At 36.5% G+C, this 20729-nt stretch overlaps 2 protein-coding genes across 9 annotated transcripts in view; one reads left to right on the top strand and one right to left on the bottom strand.

The window, feature by feature from the left end:
• ATL1 (atlastin GTPase 1) overlaps nucleotides 1-20729 on the top strand; it is a 102402-nt gene that overhangs the window by 57389 nt on the left and 24284 nt on the right. For 7 of the 8 annotated variants that reach the window (XM_056821074.1, XM_056821077.1, XM_056821080.1 and 4 more), the window contains one exon: nucleotides 17058-17150. The exons of the other annotated variant lie outside the window; for it this stretch is intronic. In XM_056821074.1, coding sequence (XP_056677052.1) covers nucleotides 17058-17150 — 93 coding nt within the window. The remainder of the gene's footprint in view (nucleotides 1-17057; nucleotides 17151-20729) is intronic. 8 annotated transcript variants of the gene reach the window in all.
• SAV1 (salvador family WW domain containing protein 1) overlaps nucleotides 6898-20729 on the bottom strand; it is a 144297-nt gene continuing 130465 nt past the window's right edge. Inside the window, exon 5 of the mRNA XM_016425056.2 lies at nucleotides 6898-7860. Within this exon, the coding sequence (XP_016280542.2) occupies nucleotides 7854-7860 (7 nt within the window). The 3' untranslated portion in view covers nucleotides 6898-7853. The remainder of the gene's footprint in view (nucleotides 7861-20729) is intronic.

Here is a 20729-nt window from a genome sequence, read left to right on the forward strand (position 1 = left end):
GGGTTGACATTTTTATTTCTAAAAATTTGCTTTGAACAGGATTTGATCTTGTTTTCGTTTTACTTTTTGTCATTAATAATGTTTGTTTTATAGTTTTGCTATTTTATGCTTAATATTCTGCTAATTTAATTAAATGATTGATTATTCAGTATCCACTTAAACACTAGGAGGACAGAGCACTGAGTCTTAAACACTAAATCAAGTAGATCTGAGTTTCAATCTAGCCTCAGACACTCACAGCTCTACAACTGTGGACAAACCATTTAACTTCTCATCCCAGACAACTCTAAAAAATAAATGACAGAAAAGGACTCTGATTTACATTAGCATAAAAATTTCCACACCAGGAGTTCCTTACACAGATGAAGTCACAGGCTAAAATGAAACTATTAAATATTTAGGTGAATCATTAAATATAACCCACTCCTAAATTTGGCTTTTATGAACTGTAAGAATCCCTGTCCTCATTCATGATTGCACTATTGAATCATGTCCCTGAATAAGAATACATCTCCTCTTCAGGGTTCTAAAGGTAACTTTGAAGGTCTTTATCTTTACAATATTAATTAATCTCAATCCTCACTTTAGTGTCTTTGCCCCAATATCAACTGTAAATGAATAGCTCCCCAGTATTGCTTTACTTTTTGCCCCAATAGCATTTAACCAGTTAACAGGAATTAATTCGTACAAAGGGATATTTACTGAAAATAAATATCCTGTCCCAACCTCTCCACTGACCTTCAAGCTCACATCCCCATTTGCTTTTCAGATATTTTAAATTGGATGCCAATTAAGGTTAGTTTATATTAAATCTTATTCATGCCTATTTAATCTTAAATTAAACATTGTAATTATAAACATTTAACATTGTAATTGTAAACAAAAAGAAACTGGGTGGCATACTTCAATTGTAAATTAATCTTAAATTAAACATTGTAATTGATATCTTAAACTAGACATGTCCAAAACTGAGCTCATCATCTTTTCCCCCTGAAACCCTGTTACTGTAGAAGGCAGCACCATCCTTCTAGTCCCTCAAGTTTGCAACCTAGGAGTCTGTCAGGACCCTACCTGACAACGTTCAGAGGTCCCAAAGGGATAAGAAAAATGAGATGTGGTAAGAGGAATGAAAGAAAAATAAGGGAAAACACAGTGGAATCAGGAGGACCAAGCTTGCTGCTGACAAGCAAGGTTACTTTATTGAGAATGACCTTTGCTTTTATAGAGGGAGAAAAACAGGCTAGAGATCCTTTCACAGGTTTTTCATATTCACAGTAAGAGGCAATAATTAAACAGTAGATTCAGGATGGGATAAGCAAGCTGTGATATGGCCCAAGGCTGTGTCTCCTACATTTCTCCCCTTTTAAAAAAATAAATGCTTGGAAATGCTTTTTGCAAACAACTTTCTCTATCCCAATTTCTGTGGGGAATACAGAATTTCTCAAAATCTTAAGCTCTAATTTTTGACCTTGTTTGTTAGGGAAATGAAAAATTATAATCTCTGTTTTATTTATTTATTTTTATTAGAACCAATTTGCTTTCTGTGCTGTTTATAGGAGTTTGTCATAAAGAAGAAGGCAGGCAGGGAAAAGATGTCTTCATGTCTTTAAGAGGACACTGAAACATGTACAAGCCCAGGCTATGTCAGTGGCCCATGCCAGAATCTCTGAGAATTAACTCAGGGATTATCAACCTTACTTAGATCAGAAGGGTTTAAAGGTGATTTCTGTTCCTTGTTGTTTGTTTTCCCTTGTGTAGAGCTGTATCTTACTCTCTGCTTGTTTCCAGCCTTTTGGACATATCTTTCTCCATCTCTCTCTTTTCTTCTTCTTTTTCTCACTGCTCTAAGCTTTTCCTTTTGAGTTCTGCATCCCCATAATTTGCCTCCTCCACTACAAATTCTGCCAAAAGTTTTTGTGCAGTAAGATATCTTTTTCACCATTTCCCAAGTTTTGATGTAAGTAATGCTTTTTCTTGGCTTCATAAAGTATGATACTTATTATTCCCACTTGTTAATACTTGAATTAATCATTGAAAAGGTACAGAGGATGAGGAAAGTTTTGTAACAGGGAATGGAGGGTTTGAAGGGAGAGATGGAATATGGCTGCTGGTGAGGTAAAAGGAGAGAGATATACCCCCTGACCAGAGGCTGTCTTTGAAAATTGGAGTTGCTGAGAAATGGGCCACCTATGGGATGTCTTCTCTGTTGATTGATGTTGAAGATACACCTGAGCAGGTAAACATGGACCACACTGAGGGACAAGCCTCCCCCAGACCAAGGTTGCCCAGCAGGGGTTAGATAAGGACCATTTATGGTTGAATGGCTGTCCTTAGGTTCAGCTCCCTCTATATTCCCCTGAAACGATAGTCCTCTTATTTGACTGCAGTTTATTTAAATAAAGATGAATTTTAATAGTAAGTTTGGATTGAGGAGGTATCAGGGAAGAGGGAATCAGAATTTCCCTACATTGATTTTGAGTCTCTCTCAGGCCTTGCAGGCTGGTGAAAGGTTTTTTTTTATTCCTGTCTATGCTCATCTTTGCTAATTATCTTAATCTTAGTAGTAGACAGCAAGAGGAAGAAAAGGTTCTGACCTTAAGAGCTGGTTGGGCCTGTCTCTTCACCCCAAAGATGGGCCTTAAAGCTCAAACTTCTCCCCTTAAATCCTTTTGTTTGATGACATGATCACAGGAATCTAGGTAGAGCACATAGTTGGGAAAGATCCAGGAATAGAGGTACTTCTATCCTGAGACAGGGAGAGACGATCCTTCCAGTCTGAGGGCCAGGAATGAGAGTCCTGAGACCAACTGTCACTCTCCAAGTTCCTCTACCCCCACCAATTGTCATTCTTGTCAGTATCTTCTCTAACATCTCAACTGCTATTTGTTCCACCTGAGTGGCAGAAAGTACAAAACTTGCTTCAGTTTTCCTTTCCACAATACTGTGGAATACTTTGTCTTTGTTCTCTGATTAATCATTCTTTGCATTGTTTCCAAATTTGGAGTTTCTTTCCTTAATTGACAATGACAACATTGTATTTTGTACTTGTTGCATTGTTTCCCCTATAATTATAAATTGATTGTAATTATTATTGTTATAGCCTGGTCTCCTCCTATTTCCCTGTTCATATTGTGCTTTTGGAGGGCAGAATTTGACTATATGCCCGAGCTTTTGGCACAAGAAGCACCTTTTTGGAACTGCCTGCCTATTTTGTTGGTACTGACTGCTTGAATGTTTTCAGGATAGCTAAATTTTTGACTTCTTCTATTTCCTTTTTTTTTAATTGTCTCATTTGCCTCTTTTAATTTTTGCTTTAAGTCCTTTGTCTGATCTTCTTTCTCTTTGTGTTGTTCCCTATTAGTGTCATGTAAGTAAGCTGTTGATTCCCTTAATCCTTCCAGTGTCATTGTGTCATATATTGGGCAGAAATGTTTGAAAAAATTCCTGATTGTGGTGGAACAGCCCTTCAGTAATTGTCTTCTAACGTTCTGCCATACTTGATCACTACCCCCAGGGAACCTCTAATACAGTTTCAGCACTTTCCAGAAGATGATCCAAATAATTGGAAGGACGCTCGTTGGATTCTTGACGAAACCTCTCAAATTGCTCCATGAGTTGGGACAGGTGCAAAAGGATTTTATTGCTTCTAAAAGATCTTCCCTAGGTTTTTTTAGATAAGAAAAGCTCTGGGGAGTGGAAAATTCGACATCCCCATAAAATTCTGGCCAGCTTGTAAATTTTGGGCCATCCCTCATTTTTTATGAATTGGGCTTGCTCTGCAGGACTAAATAGTTCTTATAAAAGTATCTCAGTATCTGCAAAGTTTGGTTCATATAGCCTAAAAAGCACACTTCAGCTCCTTTAAACAATGATACAGTTCAATAAAGAACTTAGGCATTCTTTTACGTAGTGCTTCTAAGTCTGTTGCTGAAAAGGGCTTGTGAATCTTCATGTAAATCACCCTTGAATCTGCATTTAACTTTACATAGTCCTTTAGAGGTAGGATGTTTTGTACACCTTCAGCATCCCCAATGTCTATAGCTTCCATGTTTGTTCCCTTGTCTGCAGTTACTTTGTCCATGCAGACTTCTTTGGTAAGTGTAGGCATAGTGTCCTTGTCCTTGTCACAGTCATTGTCAGTTCCCTTGTCAGTATTGGTGTTGTTGCCCATTCCCATTTTGTCCAGTTTTGTTATCAGCCCCTGGTATATACCATTCATGGTATTTATTTGATTGACCACCATCACTAATCTGGGATCTTCATTGATGTTTTGTTTTCCCAAGTCTAGTTTGATTCCCTTTCTTAAGGTGTTAAAGATTTGCTATGCCATCACTGTTGTTCCATATATGTCAGGTAATATTGGCTAAAAACTGTTGACTTCCTTTGTTATCCTGTCCCCAGTCTGTGCTATCTGAACTATTGACCAGATATAGTCAGAAATCAAATTTAAAATCCTGTCATATAGCCACCAACATAGCTGTGCCACCATTATGAGAGCTGCACAGACTAGTAAGACCTTTTGGAACATGTTTGATTGTGTTGTACCTTGATTCTTTGTCACAAAAACCTCTTCACAGTAAAAAAAAAAAGTTGTTTTTAAATCTAGCTCTTTAAGAATCTTCCTCCCCTTTGGAGTAAACAATAATGGCTTTCAGACTAAGCTTCTCTTCCAAGATGACTATCCCTCCCCCCAGTCACTTCCAACTGCCACTAACTGAAAATGGTTCTTGTCTTTAACATCTGAGGTGCCAATTGTAAAAGAGGAGGTAAATGGATAGAGACTCTCCTCTCTTACTAATGGAGAAGTGAACAGGTTTAAGCCACTGGATGGATGTGTTACTCCAGTGAGAGGTTGAAAGGGAGATGTGAAGGAAAGGGGTGTGAAGGAAAGCTGAAAGGTCTAAGGAAAGATGGCTGTGTCTCTCCTTCCTCAAGGTTGGCTGACCCTTAAAGCTTTGGATTACTCAGAGAGAGAGAAAGACATGAGGAATCCATCTACCTCTCTTCCCAAGGATATACCACAAACTTTTCCTTGAGTCTTCAAAGTGGGCTCAGCTGCTGAGAAAGATGTATCCCAGACAGTCCTTTCAAGGACAAGGGTCTTTGTTATTGAACCCTTCCCTATAAAACTCAGTGACAAGCTGAATCTTTGCTTGTCACAGATAAAAACAAGACTTACTTTGGTCTTGTTCACTATTCATTCAACCTCTATCTTCTCATGAAAACCCTAACCAAACTCAAACTGACATAAACTAAGATTTATTTGAAGAGATGGGGAACAAAGGAGTTGGAAGGACAAAGCAATAGGATGGAGGGATAGGGATGCCCTAATATCTATATTTTACAGTAGTTGGCTTTCAAGGTCCTTGGCCAGAGGCCCAACACACTGTTTCTTATTTTCTTACACTACCCTAACTTAAAGTAATATCTCTATAAATCTATCCAATTAAAACAAAAAGAGGGAGACCCAAAAGGGAGAGGGCAGATTCACTCTGGCCAGAGTCCAGCAGAACTCCCTCTCAGTCTTGAATGGCTGCAGTAAAGTCAAGGGTGGTTGTGAAGGATTTCTGACTGAAAGCAGGTTCTCAGCAAGTACAAAATCAGGTTCTTTCTCCCTCCTGGGGTTTCAGATATCCTCTGACCCTCAGGGAAAAGTTCCTTTCAGTTTCCTTCCAAAGCTGGAAGTGAAGCAGTTGGTCAGAATCCTCTCAGCTCTCAGTTCTTTTTCTCAGAATCCTCAGCTGACATGTCACTGCCCCCAGGCTAGTCTGTCCATCAGACTGCATGATCCTATTAGGATCTCTTCTCAATACTTACACTATCTCAGTTTTAGACTGGGATTGCCTCCCCTGACTTCTAAAGGCTTTCCTCTGAGCACCTCGTATAGCCATAATTGGACCTCAGGCTTACAATAGCCTCAGTTGAGATTCCAAAAAGCCTTTTAACCTTATATGACAAATCTCAACTATTACAGCCTAGAGAGAATTACTCTCAATAACCCAGTTTTATTCCTAAAATTTCCATAATCCAAACAAACCTTTGCCTAGCTTCTCAAAACTTTACAAATCTAAGATAGGTTATAGACTTTAATTGCCTACATTTCCTCCCTTCTTACTTAAATTTGACAAATGAAGATGAAGTTAAATGCTTGATTTCAACTTTTGCTTTCTAAGGTGGGAGCACTTGATGTCAATTAAAAATAAAAAAAGAATAAAGATGAGTAACTCAATTCTTATCCAAGAAAAGGTAATAGGGGTGAGAAGGATAGGGTTCAAAATAAAGTCCACATCCTTGATTTCAGACTGGTTTGTGGGCAGGTATTCAGCATTCATCTGCTTCTATTATTTGTAGCCTGATAAGATGGTCAGGAACAGGAGTCACAGTCCACTTGTCCACTGGTTCAGGGTCACAGTCCAGTTGTTATAGTACCTATAACCTTAAGAGAGGTTAGAAGCGTACTCGGTTCCAGTCTTTTATTCAAACTAGGTCTATGAACAGAATTTCCTAGGGGTATGGGTTCCCCATTCTGAGACTGCCTTATGGGCTTGCCTAATTGCCTTATCACATGCTCCCTATTATAGGAGAGTATAACAATCGTCCAGCAATTTCTATATAAATTTTCCTGTGGGTTATAACTTGAGAAGAAGGGAGCCTGAGGGAAATGGATGATAAATGAAGACTCAAAGACAAGTTAAAAGATATGGGGAGAGGTGCTATTCGCCTTATAATGTCTTCCTTGAATAATCAATTAAAGGAAAACATGAGAAATAAGAAAACACATGGCAGTAAGAAGTCCTAGATAGAAAGCATGTGGGCAACAGTGTCACTAGGACAGATAAAAAGAAATTAGGAGAAAGAACCCCGAGGATCCAGGAATCAAGAGAGAGAATAGCGCTCCTTACCCCAGCATTTATTGTGGATTGAGAGGTGATCAATGAATACGTAACATAGCATAGATCTTAACATTGGTTGAATAGACAATGACAAGATCAGAGGAGGTGGAGATTCACCTGACATGCACTTTTCAAAGGAATGTGGTTTGACCAGGTAAGAGCTAAGCCTTTGTGGCGGCTTAGGAATTCTGTTGCCCTTTGGACTGTAACTTCTTATACAAAGATCATTAACTGATCTGACCAAGTGTCTGATAAATGAATATATGTAATACAATTTCAATACATCAACCATACTACCCAGATGCTAACATGCCTGGTATGTTACAGAGAACTTTTAAGATATAGTCCTGGATCTGGGCTAGTTGCCTTTGTCAAGAGTGACAGACTGTAATAGCTAGATTACTTTCATATAAACTCTGACCTGAGGTTTTAGAGTGTCTGGAGGAAGCTTGTACCCCCATATCATTCTCCCCTTCTCAGCACAAGGGGAGAGGGGCCATGGTCCATCTTCTGTAATTTCTTCAAAGCTAGTAATGGGGGTAGAGCTGTGTCAGAAAGGAAGAAGGGGGAAAGGGGCTGTGGGCACAGGGGTCCTTAGGGCATGTCTTCAGGGAATGCCTAGGTCCTAGTAGCTGGGGACCTGAAGGCTGGAAGATCTTGAGGTGTTCAGGCAACTGTCTCTCCTAGCTAGCAAATGAAATACAAGGGTCAGACCCTAAGGCAGGCAGGAGTGTAGAAGCCAGGGCTGGGGCAAAAACAAAGGGTAGTCTCCTGGGGAGGCTTGCCACCTTCAGGAATTGCTCTGCCATTTGAATTGTTCTTTTGACTTGTCCTCAAATCATGAGTTTCCTGGCTTGGCTCCTCAGGGTGGTCATTTTGTTCTCCATACTCCATTGTTCCTGAGAGTCCCCTGCTGCATCTGTCTGCTGCTCTGGCTTGATGGTGTGTATCCAGGCTTGTTCATTTCCTGTGTAGAGAAAAGCAAAACCTCAACCCCCATGTTATACCTCAACCTCAATATTATAATTATGTAAAAGATTGACAGGTTTGGTAGGGTGATGATTCTTTTAAATATAGTGTGCTATTCCCCCTTTTTAGTTTTTAAATTTATCTTTTAATGGTTAAGTTCGTTTATGTTACAATGGACTTTTATAATTCAATCCAGTTGAATTATAAGGAATGCCAGTTATATGAATAATATCCCATAATTTGTAGAACTGTGTACACCATTGGCTGGCATAAGCATTACTATTGTCTGTTTTTAAGTGCTTGAGAATATTCAAATATGTAAAGGCTTCCAATAAATGTGAGATGACATGATAGTAAGTCTCACCTGCTTAAACTGTATGCCCAAGCTTATACACAGTAGCTTTAGTGTTATCTTTTAATTGCTACTACTTTGGCTACAATTTTGATTTCCTCAAATTTTTGGAAGGCTTAGTGGAATACTCTTTATTCAAATATGTTCATTCTCTTAGGTGAGAATAGCATATTCATCTAGAGCAATGCAAAGCCAGGAGGCTGTCTGTATGTAGGTTTCAGGGCTCCAACCAGCAGCTCAGTGTTGATCTCTAGTACTACTTGCTGTTATCTCCACATTATCAACTCTCCTTTGGATAATTTCTATAAGGTAGTATTTTAAAGCAAGGGATCATTATCCAAGGGATAAACCAAGGGATCAAGACCCAAGAGTAAGGAGAAATCAAGTTGCCTCCAGCTGCTGTGAGCTGCTGCTATTAGATGGACAGCAATTTCTGTGCTTTCTGAGGTTTTTTGCAATGTCCTAAAACAGATAGAGAAGTTTCTTTACCTCCAGAAGGTTCTAGAAGAAATCCAGAAAACTCTAGGTCATATTTCTAAGTCTAAGATGTAAGGAAGTCAATTTCATTATTCAAAAGGTTCCAAATAACCCAGACAAGCTTTCCATCTCACTTATTTACTCACTCTGAGGGCTTCTCAAAAATCTTACTAGTTTACAAATGAAACTACAGATCTAACTGAAAATACCTTACCTTTCTCTATTTCTCTGAGGATACTCAGGGTTATACAACTTTTTCCTCCTTCTTGGTAAGAGAGGGAGATGAAACCTTTCCTTTTTTTTAATTAGACTGGCCAATACTTTGTCTATTGTATTTGTTATTTCAAAGTACCAGCTTCTAGTCTTATTTATTTATTTTTATTTTTTTAAACCCTTACCTTCCATCTTGGAGTCAATACTGTGTATTGGCTCCAAGGCAGAAGAGTGGTAAGGGCTAGGCAATGGGGGTCAAGTGACTTGCCCAGGGTCACACAGCTAGGAAGTGTCTGAGGCCAGATTTGAACCTAGGACCTCCCATCCCTAGGCCTGACTCTCAGTCCACTGAGCTACCCAGCTGCCCCCTCTAGTCTTATTTATTAAATCAATAGTTCTTTGACTTTCAATTTTATTAATTTCTCCTTTGATTTTTTGGATCTCTAATTTAGTCTTCATCTGAGGATTTTTAATTTGTTCACTTTCTAGTTTTTTAATTTGCATGCCCAATTCATTGACCTCTGCCTTTCTTAATTTGTTAATATATGAACTCAAGGATATAAATTTCCCCCTGAGTACTGCTCTGGCTGCATCCCATAGGTTTTGACAGGATGTCTCATCATTGTCATTTTCTTCAATGAAGTTATTAATTGTTTCTACAATTTGTTCTTTAACCGGTTTTGGAGAATCATATTGTTTAATTTCCAATTAATTTTTTATTTATCTCTCCACGTACCCTTACTAATTATTATTTTCATTACATTATGATTTGAGAAGGTTGCACATATTATTTCTGCTCCTTTGCACTTGTTTGAAATGTTTTTTATGCCCTAATACATGGTCAATGTTTGTGAATGTACCATGTGCTGCTGAAAAGAAGTTATATTCTTTTTTGTAACAATTTATTTTTTTCCACATGTCTACTAACTCTAGCTTTTCTAAGATTTCATTCACTTCTCTTACCTCTTTCTTATTTATTTTTTTAATTTGATTTATCTAGTTCAGATAGAGGAAGATTCAGGTCTCCCCCTAGTATAGTTTTTCTATCTATTTCATCCTTGAGCTCCACTAGTTTCTCCTTTAGAAATCTGGATGCTATGCCATTTGGTGCACATAGGTTGAGAATGGATATTTCCTCATTATCTATACTGCCTTTTATCAGGATATAATTACCTTCCCTATCTCTTTTAACTAGATTTATTTTTGCTTTGGCTTTCTTAGATATCATGATTGCGACTCCTGCCTTCTTTTTATCAGTTGATACCCAATAGATTTGGCTCCATCCTGTTACTTCCACCCTATGCATATCTACCTTCCACATATGTGTTTCTTGTAGACAGCATATGGTAGGGTTTTGGATTCTAATCCACTCTGCTATTCACTTGCATTTTATGGGTGAGTTCATTCCATTCACATTCAGAGTTATGATTACTGGCTGTGTATTTCCCAATATTTTGATTTCTACTCCTGATCCTGCCTTTTCTTCTTTCACTATTTCATTCTACACCAATGTTTGTTTTTAATCAGTCCCCCTAGTTCCCACTCTTATTTATTTCCCTTTCTATCCCACTTCCTTCTTATTCTCCCCCTTATTTTCCCTGTAGGCTTTCTAAAATTACCCCCCCAACCTCTCCCTCCCTTGTACTGCTTTCCTCCCCACCAGTCCATTTATTACCCTTCTACTCCCCTATAGTGAGCAAATCTATTTTCTCTGCCTCAATGGATTGGATTGTTCTTCTCTCTTTGGGTCAATTTCAAATCATGTAAGAATTGAATTTTTCCTATCTCCAACCTCTTTACCCTTCCAGTGTATTGATGTTCTCCCCCTCCCACCATGAGCTTCTTTGTGACATATGAATTTACACCCATTTGTTTCTTTTCCCATTTCTTTTAGTATTAACCTTTCTTTTTAACTCTAGTTGTATATATATATACACACAAACACATGTATATGTATTTATGCATGCATATATCTATATACCTATTTATGTCTCGTCCTTTCATCCCATACAGTTTGTCACTGTTCCCTCTAAGTGTAATTCTTCTAGCTTCCCAGGTGATAACAACAGTTTTTAAGAGTTACCAATGACCTCTTTTCTTATAGGGATACATATCATTTTAGCTTACTGAGTCTCTTAAATTTTTTTTGTTTTGTTTTTCTTTTTTCCCTCTTTTTTAATTACTTTTTAATGATTCTCTTGAGTTCTGTGCTTGGACATCAAATTTTCTTTGCAAATTCTTGGAATTCTTCTATTTTGTTGAATGACAATACTTTCCCCTGTAAGAATATAGTCAGTTTTGCTAGGTAATTGATTCTTGGTTGTAGACCTAGTTCCCTTCCTTTCCGGAATATCATATTCCATGCCTTTTGGTCCTGCAGTGTGGATGAAGCCAGAACCTGCGTTATTCTCACTGTAGTTCCATGTTATCTGAATGACTTCTTCTTGGCAGCTTGTAATATCTTTTCTTTGGTCTGATAGTTCTTGAATTTGGCCATAACATTCCTGGGTGTTGTCAGTTGGGTATTAAGTACTGGAGGTGATCTGTGGATTCTTTCAGTTTCCACTTTTCCCTCTTGTTCTAGAATATCGGGGCAGTTTTCTTGAATAATTTCCTGTAGTATTGTATCCAGGCTTTTTCTTTTGTCATGGTCTTCTGGTAGACCAATGATTCTTAAATTGTCTCTCCTCGAATGATTTTCTAAATACTCTGTTTTGTGAATAAGATGCTTCATATTTTCCTCAATTTTTTCATTCTTTTGGTTTTGTTTTATAGTGTCCTGCTTCCTTGTGAGGTCACTTAATTCTAGTTGTTGCATTCTGGTTCTTAAAAACTGGATTTCATCCCTGGCTTTTTTCTGGTCTGATTTTCTATGGAAGTCATCTTTCATTCTCTTTACCTCATCTTTCATCTCCTTTGCCTCATTTTCCAGCTGATTAATTTTGGCTTTCAAGACACTGTTTTCTGTTTCCAGATGACTTATCTTGCTGTTAAAGTTGTCTTCCGCCGCTCTTAATTCTGTTTTGAATTGCATTTTGAGTTCTTCCAAAGCCTGTGTCCAATTCACTGGGATTTCTGATTTATCATTTGCTGATCCCTCCCCCTCTGTTCTGTTCGCTGTATAGAAGCCATCTATTGTAATTTCTTTCTTCTTTTTCTGTTGTTTGCTCATATCCACCCCTTCTTTGATTCCCGTATTTGTCCATGCTCTTGCTCCTCTCTCTCTCTCTCTCTCTTTTTTTTTTTGGTTTTGGGGTTTCCCTCTTGGAGCTTTGACAGAAGACCTCTCAGTGCAGTCTTTGGGGGAAGGTTGTTGGGGGTTTGAGCTTCCCAGTCCTCTGGAGGCTTTTGATTGGATTAAAGTCCAGCAGTCAATGAGGGAGAGGTGTGGAGCCTGGACTTCCCTGAGTTCTGAAGACTTTTGATGGGATTAAATTCAGCTTGGTTGGTCTGGTTGTGCTCTGAGGCCAACACCTCCTGTAAGGCTGGAGGAAATATGGAGCATCTCCACTGCTCTGGCCAGGCTGCCAGCTCTATGCTCCCTCTCTAACTCCTCCTTCTCTGCTGTCTGTGTTTGATGCTCTGAGTTTGGCACAGCCCTGCCCGCAAGGTACACCCTCTAGACCAGCACCTTTGCCCACCCAGAAGTTCCAGCTGGCGCTGGAATCTCAGGGCTCTAGGTGGGTGGGAGGAAGGGTCCTGGGACCTTCCTTTTGCCTTCCCCTTAAACCCGAGTGTTCTCTGATTCCAGCTTGGTTGGGGGTGGGGTTGTTAAAATTGAGTCCAGCAGGAGGGTTCCTTGGCTCTGTCTTGTTAGGTTTGATTTTCAGTCCCCTAGGAGCATTCAGTTTGTGATAGGGAAGGAAGGGTTTCAATTCAGAGGTCTGAACTTCTGCTCCTTCTAGGCCACCATCTAGGCCACCCATTGTAGCATCATTCTTGAAACCCCCAAATTTAAATTATACAGAACCTTATATCCATCCTACAAGAATTCATCAAATATTCAATGTGTCTCTCAGCAGTTTTAAAATGTTTTACATTCAGTATTTCATTTGAGTCTCACAAGCAATCCTTTTGGGTAGCATTGAAAAACCTTATTATCTTTTTTGTGGATGAGATAACTGATAATCAGACAGGTTCAGCTACTTGCTAAGTATGACAGAAAAAAACTAGAACTCCTGTCTTCCTGGTTTTACAATCAATATTTTATCAATTTTGCCAGGCTTCCAAGATAACTCCTTGGAGTTTTGGGCTTTAGCTTGTTGGGGCATTCATTCTTTCAGTATGCACATATTTAAATCTCCACTCACTTACAGAGAGTGAAATTTTTTACTAACTTGATTAATGATGATTTCTCTCAGTTGCTAATCACACTTAGGAAGGTCACAGAACTTTCTAAGCAGATCTGAGATTTTGTTTTCAGGCAGCTGACTGAAGGGTTTCAGACAAATTTTCCTAAAATTTAGGTCTATGTCACCCTCCCTACTCAACAAACCAATGGCTTCTATTGTCAAGATCAAATACAAAATGCTTTGTTTGGCATTCAGAACTCTTCATAATTAACCCCTTGCTTTTCCAGTTTTATGCCTTACCTCCTACATATACCTGCAGCTCTTCTCCAGTTTATGGGTCATTACGATATTCACATTTATTTTTATGATTTCTTATTGTGTATTTTCTTACATCAAACCTATTATATTTTTTTCTTATCCCCTTCCTTGTAATAGAGCAGATTGGTTTGGGTGGGTGGAAGAAAAGAAATCTGACCACTTGTAATCAATTATTGAAGCAATCTGTTCCTACATCTCTGCCCCTCCTATCTTCACCAAACCTAGACCCTAATTATTCTTACCCCCATCTTTATTTTTGTCTATTTAATCTTCTCTTTATGATCATGCTACTTGAAAGTTGTAGCTGAAGAAAGAAATGGAGGCATACTTCAATAAATCATTAATGAAAACTCCCCAGACCTATTAGAAACAATAGGCAAAGAGAAAATGAAAGAACCTACTGGTAACCAATAACGTTCCTGAATGAAACTCCCAATTGAGAACTTAGAAAAATGTCATAACTCCAATCTAGAACTTCCAGGTCAAAGAAAAGAATACTATAGGAATCCAAGAGCAAAGAGTTCTGATCCAGGGAAATCTACTCAGTTACAGAAGACTTAGTAGCTATGATGATAAAGAGGACAACTTAGAATGATCCTTCATAAAACAAAAAAATATAAGTTTATATTCCTATAGGTTTCTATCTATTGATGAGACTCATATTTTTCTAGTATAATTAATATTACTTATTTCCAATCATTAAGTTCTGGGTAAAAGCAGAGAAAAATAATTAACCACATTATTACATTAACAATCAACTCATTACTGGCAACCATTGTAATCATAATTGCCTTCTGACTCCCTCAACTCTACCTATGCTTAGAAAAATCAAGCCCATATGAATGCAGTCCAATTACCATTTTCTGTAAAAAATTTTTCTAGTATCAATTACATTTCTTCTATTTGATTTAGAAATTGCACTTTTACTTCCTGCATTATAGTAACACTATCCTATTTTGCCCAATTATGCCATTAATCAGACCTAACTTATGAATGAATTTTAAAAAAGCTTAGAATGAGCCAAATAGGTTTTTAATCTAATTAAGATTATTAATTTTAACTCAATTAGTTGTGGTTTTAATCCATGAATACCTTATAGCACCAATTAACCTTAATATAAATATAGTCTTTATTCTTGCTCTTATAGGAGTCTAAATATGTCGTTCCCATTTTATGTCAACTTCACTATGCTTAAAAAGTATAATACTTTCTAAAATAAATACATTATTTATCTTAATAACCCTACTTATTTCCCACTTCCACATATTTTCTAATTCTAGAACACCCCTAATCCTACTAATATTCTCTGCCTTGTTACCATTTCTAATACTTACGGTATATATATGAACAGCTGAAGTCATTGCATTATTCTCCAAATGCAATGACTTCAGCTGTTCATATAAGGACTCCTTATTTGACAAAAACTTCTGGGAAAACTAGAACATAGACTGGCAAATTAGGTATAAATCAATACCTAGAATGATATATCAGGATAAGCTCCAAATATATACATGACAGATATGTTATATCATAAGCAAATTGGCTAATCAAGGGAAAAAACTAACTTTCTGATCAATGAATATGAAAAGATTTTTTTAACCTAATGGAGAGAGATTACAAAGATAAAATGGACAGTTTTGCTTACATAAAATTAATTTTTTTGCATTTCTAACATAGAGATAAGGAGCTGATTAAAAACTTAAGAGTAAAAGCCATTTCCCAATCAGTAGGGAAGGAAACAAGCATTCATTAAGCATCTACTACATCTGTCATATCTTTTCCTTTCATTAACAATGTAGTCGGTTCTATTCTTTGTGATGTCATTTGGTGCTGACCATAACAACTTCCTACCAATTTTTTTTTTGAAGAAAACCTGAGAGAGGTATGAATGTTCAGTATAATCTACATGTCTTTACCCCCTCATACTTTCCCATATACTTTTCCCCATCCTGTAGGTTTTTTTAAACCATTTTTTCCATTATAGCTTCCAAATATCAAAATACATTTTAATATGATTAAAAGGCTATTACATTTGTCAACGTGGAATCTAGGAATCCCAAACTTGTGGCCTAGTTGGATCTGATGAAACCCCAAGTTTCAGGACTAGCTTATAGGTTGGAGACCCCAAAGCTTGTCCTTGTTCCCTTTTCCCATGGGAATCTACCCTGAAGGGAATCCCAGGCTAGCAGTTTCAGACTGAGGGGACTGACAATCCACTTCCAGTGGGAGCTAAACCAATCTATAGTCGAGTGACTCTTCATCTCCAGAAGCCTTTCCCAGTATATCACACCCTCCTTCTGAGGATCGAACTCGGGACCTTCAGCTTGAAAGACTGACAGGCTACCTATAGCACCAAAGAGTCCCCCACTCAGTCTGAAACTGAGTCTGGAGTCAAGAAAACAAATTCAAAACTGGCCTCAGACACAAGTTGTATGACCTCCAGTAAATTACATACCCTGCCTCAGTTTTCTCAACTGTAAGATAGGGATAACATTATTATTGTTATTATTATTATTAATCTACCTTGCAAGGTTTTTGTGAGGATCAAATGAAATAATATCTGTAAAATGCTTAGTAAAATACCTAGTGGGGCAGCTAGGTGGTGCAAGTAGGCTTGGAATAAAAAAGATAGGAGGTCAAAATCAGCTTTAGACTGGGTATGTCACTTAAGCCTGTTTGTTTCAGTTTCTCATCAGTAAAATTATATGAAAAAGAAAATGGCTAACTATTTCAGTTTCTTTGCCAAGAAAACCCCAAATGGTATCACAAAGAAGCAGAGATGACTAAACAACTGAACAATTAAAAATACCTAGCACAGAACAGACACTTAATGTTCTCTTCCCTTCCTTAAACCTATCCATGAACTTTGCAAGGGGTTAAGAATCCCTGATCTATAATGATATATGTAAAACCCAGTGGAGTTGTACATTGGCTACGGGGGGAGGAGGAGGGGAGAGGGAAAGAACATGAATCATGTAACCATGGAAAAATATTCTAAATTAATTAATCAAATAAAATATTTTCAATTAAAAAAAAGAATCCTTGATCTATGGCTAGGTAAAAGTACCCAGTTGCCACCTGAAGTAAATACCATATATTTTCTTTCATTTTTCAATCAGATGTGAGATTTCATTGGTACAGAGTAAAGAAACATCTTTCACCAATGCACAACTGCACTCGTTCTGCAACTTACAGTCTTAGAGAATTAGAGCCTGGCACATTAAGACATTAAGTGACTTGCACAGTCACACAGCCAATACAATATGTGTCAGTGCCTGAACTTGAATCTTGTTCTTACTGACTCAAAGGCTAGCTTTCTAGTAATTATTTTGGCATAGGAGAAGAGGGTGAGGTTAAGATTTTGCCCCTAATATTTTTAATTGCTTTTTTATGACTATTGTTTGTTGGAACTCTTAAAATACCATGTTTAAGATACATACTCGAAGACAATCATACTGATTTGCCCTTTCCATAAATGGAAAGAAAAAAAATATAAAGTTTCTTAATTAACTTAATCATGTTCCTTTTTTGGTCTTATTTCAGTCCTTAATATTCCTTGTCCGAGACTGGAGTTTCCCATATGAATTTTCCTATGGAGCTGATGGTGGTACCAAATTTTTGGAAAAACGACTTAAGGTTTGCTAGATGCCTGTTTGCATCAAACTTTTTCAATAGTTGTTAAACTAGCATTATATCTTTGACATAGTCTTTTATTTAATACAAACATAACACAGTAAAACATACATATATGTGTATGCACATATATATGAAGTTAACAATATGTTTATAATAATATATATTTACATATATATTATTTGATATTTTTAAAAATACTTCCATGTTCTTGTATACTTGTCTGGGCTAATTTACATTCAGTGTTTAGTCAATTTTTAAATTTTTGTTAAAGCTATTCCATTTATTCTCTTTAATTTCCTCAATTCTAGAACTCATATATACTTTACTTTGAATACTCTTAAACACCCAAATGAATCTGTGATTTCATCAATTGGGATGTACATATATATATACACACACATACTACTATATACCATGTATATATATATATGTGTGTATATATATATATGCATTGTCAGTATCAGCATCTGTATAGTAATGGTTTTAATTTCCATATTATATAAAACAATCTACATGCACAATAATGAAACCAATTCAAAGTAAAAGACATCCTCTAGTAGAGAAGTGATTAAAGGATATGAACAAACAGTTCTCAATAGAATTATAAATTATTAACCAGCATATGAAAGAATGCAAGTTACTCAAAATAAAAATGTAAATCAAAACAACTGTGAGATTTTACTTTATGCTCATCAATTTGGCAAATATGACAAAACTGAAAGATTTAAAGTTGGAGGGGTTGTATACATTTGGCACATTAATCCATTGTTGGTGGAACTGTACATTAATCCAGCCATTCTGATAAGAAATTTAGAATTATGCCAAGAAAGTAACCAAAAAATCTAACTATATGACCTCAATTATAAGATACTTTATACAGATAAAGTCAGATCCAAACAATTGGAAAAACATTATTTGCTCATGGGTCAGCTGAGCATCATTATAATAAAAATAATAATTTTACCTAAATCTACTTATTTGGTACCATGCCACTCAAACTGTTTAAATTTATTTTATTGAATTAGAAAAAGTAAGAACGAGATTCATCTGGAAGAAAAAAGGTCAAGAATATCAAGAGACTAATTCTTTTCAAATGTGAAGGAACATAGCCTAATAGTACCAGATCTGAAACTGTATTACAAAATGGTAATCATCAAAACAATCTGTATTGACTAAGAAATAGAATGGTATGCCAGTGGAATAGATTAGGTACACAATACTAGTAATATATGACCATAGTAATTTAATGTTTGAGAAGTCTAAAGATCCAAGCTTTTGAGATAAGAACTTTATTTTTGACAAAAACTGTTGGGAAAATTGGAAAATGAAGAACCTGCAGATAAATCAATATCTTACACTGTACACCAAGATAAGGTCAACATGGGTTTAAACCTAAGGAGTGATACTATATGCAAATTATGGGAGCATGGAATAGTTTTACCTATCATATCTGTGGATGAGGCTAATTTATGACAAAACAAGAAACAGAGCATTATAGGATGTAAAATAGATAATTTTGATTACATTAAATTTTAAAAGCTTTGTACACACAAAACAAATGCAACCAAGATTAGAAGGGAAAGTAGAGGTTAGAGGTTGCTTAGTGTATTGAAAGCCAGGCCTCAAGACAGGAAATCTTGGGTTCAAATCTGAACTGAGACTCTTCCTAATTATGTGACCCTGGGCAAGTAACTTAATCCCCATTGCCTAGCTCTTACTGTTCTTCTGCTTTGGAACTAATATACAGTATTGATTCTAAGACAGGAGGTAAGGGTTAAAAAAAAACAAAGAAAACTTTACAGCAGGCATCTCTGATAAAAGCCTCATTTCTCAGTTATATAGAGAACTGTGTCAAATATATAAGAACATATTTCATTCTTGAATAGATAAATGGTCAAAAGATATAAACAGGCAGTTTTCAGATAAGGAAATCAAAGACATCTACAGTCATAAAAATGATCTAAATCACTCTTTACTAGAAAAATGCAAATTAAAACAACTTAGAGGCCTATCATATTGGCCTATATGACAGAAAAAGAAAATGATAAATGTTGGAGTGATGTGAGAAAACTGGAATAGTAATGTATTGGTGGAATTGTGATCTGATGCAACCCATTCCAGAGAGCAATTTGGAACTATGTTCGAAGGGCTCTAAAAACCTTTTAATCCAACTCCTATGTCTATATCCCAAAGATATAAAAAAAAATAAAAAAGGGAAAAGGACTTATATTTACCAAAAAAAAAACTTATTGCAGATAAGCAGAGATAAGCAGTGATAGCAGAGAATTGTAAATTGAAGATTTTTCCATCATTTGGATGGACAAGTTGTGGCATACGATTACACTGAATACTATTATGCTAAAAGAAATGACAAGCAATATGATTTTGGAGAAATATGGAAAGATTTACATGAACTGATGCAAAGTAAAGTGATAAGCAGAACACTACACAGTAACTACAATATTTTTTTGATGAACAACTGTGAATGATCTGCTTATTCTCAGCAATTCAGTGATCCAAGAAAATCCCAGAAACTCATGAGAAATGCCATATGCCTTCAGAGAAAAAATGATGGAGTCTAAATATAAACTGAAACCTATATTTCATTTTATTCTTTTTTTCATTTTTTATTTGTTATCTGTTCCACAAAATGACTAATATGGAAAATTATTTCACATTATGAAATAGAAGATGACTTTCAAACATTCCTGATGAAAAGATCAGAGATGAATAGAAAAATTGATTTTCAAATATTAAGCATAAAAAGGCAAACATGCAAGAGAAATGATAACAAAAACTTAATAATGTAAAACTCCTTACATTCCTATTCTGGAAGATGACATATGTAACTCATAAGAATTTTACCAATATCAGAGCAGTTACAAGGATTCTGCACAGACTTCTGCACTCATGTACAGGACTAAGTCAATTATGTTGGGATTGTCTCAAAAATGTATTGCTGATAAGTAAGTATATACTGGGAGAAAGGGGAGGGGAGAAATGGAATGGGGGAAATTATTTCACATAAAAGAGGAACACAAGAAAGAGTTTTTAAAATGGAGGAAAAAGTAGGACAGGGTGACAATGCTTGAAGCTCACTCATCAGAAATTGTTGAAAGAGCAAAGAAATACAAGCACACCCAAACACACACACACACACACACTTAGTAGAGTACAGAAATCTATTTTACCTAACAGGGAGGTAGGAGAAAATGATAAGGAGGCTGGAGTTTGATAAAATGAAAGGCAGATGATTCCCCAATTGACATATGATTAAGGGATGTGAATAGGCAGTTTTCAGATGAAGAAATCAAAACTATCAATAATCACATGAAAAAGTGTTCTAAATCTGATGAGAGAAATGCAAATCAATACAACTCTGAGGTATCACCTCACACCTAGCAAATTAGCCAGTATGATTGTAAAGGAAAATAATAAATATTGAAGGGAATGTGGCAAAATTGGGATATTAATACATTTCTGATGGAGTTGTGAATTGATGCAGCCATTCTGTAAGGCAATTTTGAATTATGCCCAAAAGGCTTTAAAAGAATGCATGCCCTTTGATCCAGCAGTATC

Source organism: Monodelphis domestica, chromosome 1 (assembly GCF_027887165.1).
Source record: "Monodelphis domestica isolate mMonDom1 chromosome 1, mMonDom1.pri, whole genome shotgun sequence".
Lineage (NCBI taxonomy): Eukaryota > Metazoa > Chordata > Mammalia > Didelphimorphia > Didelphidae > Monodelphis > Monodelphis domestica.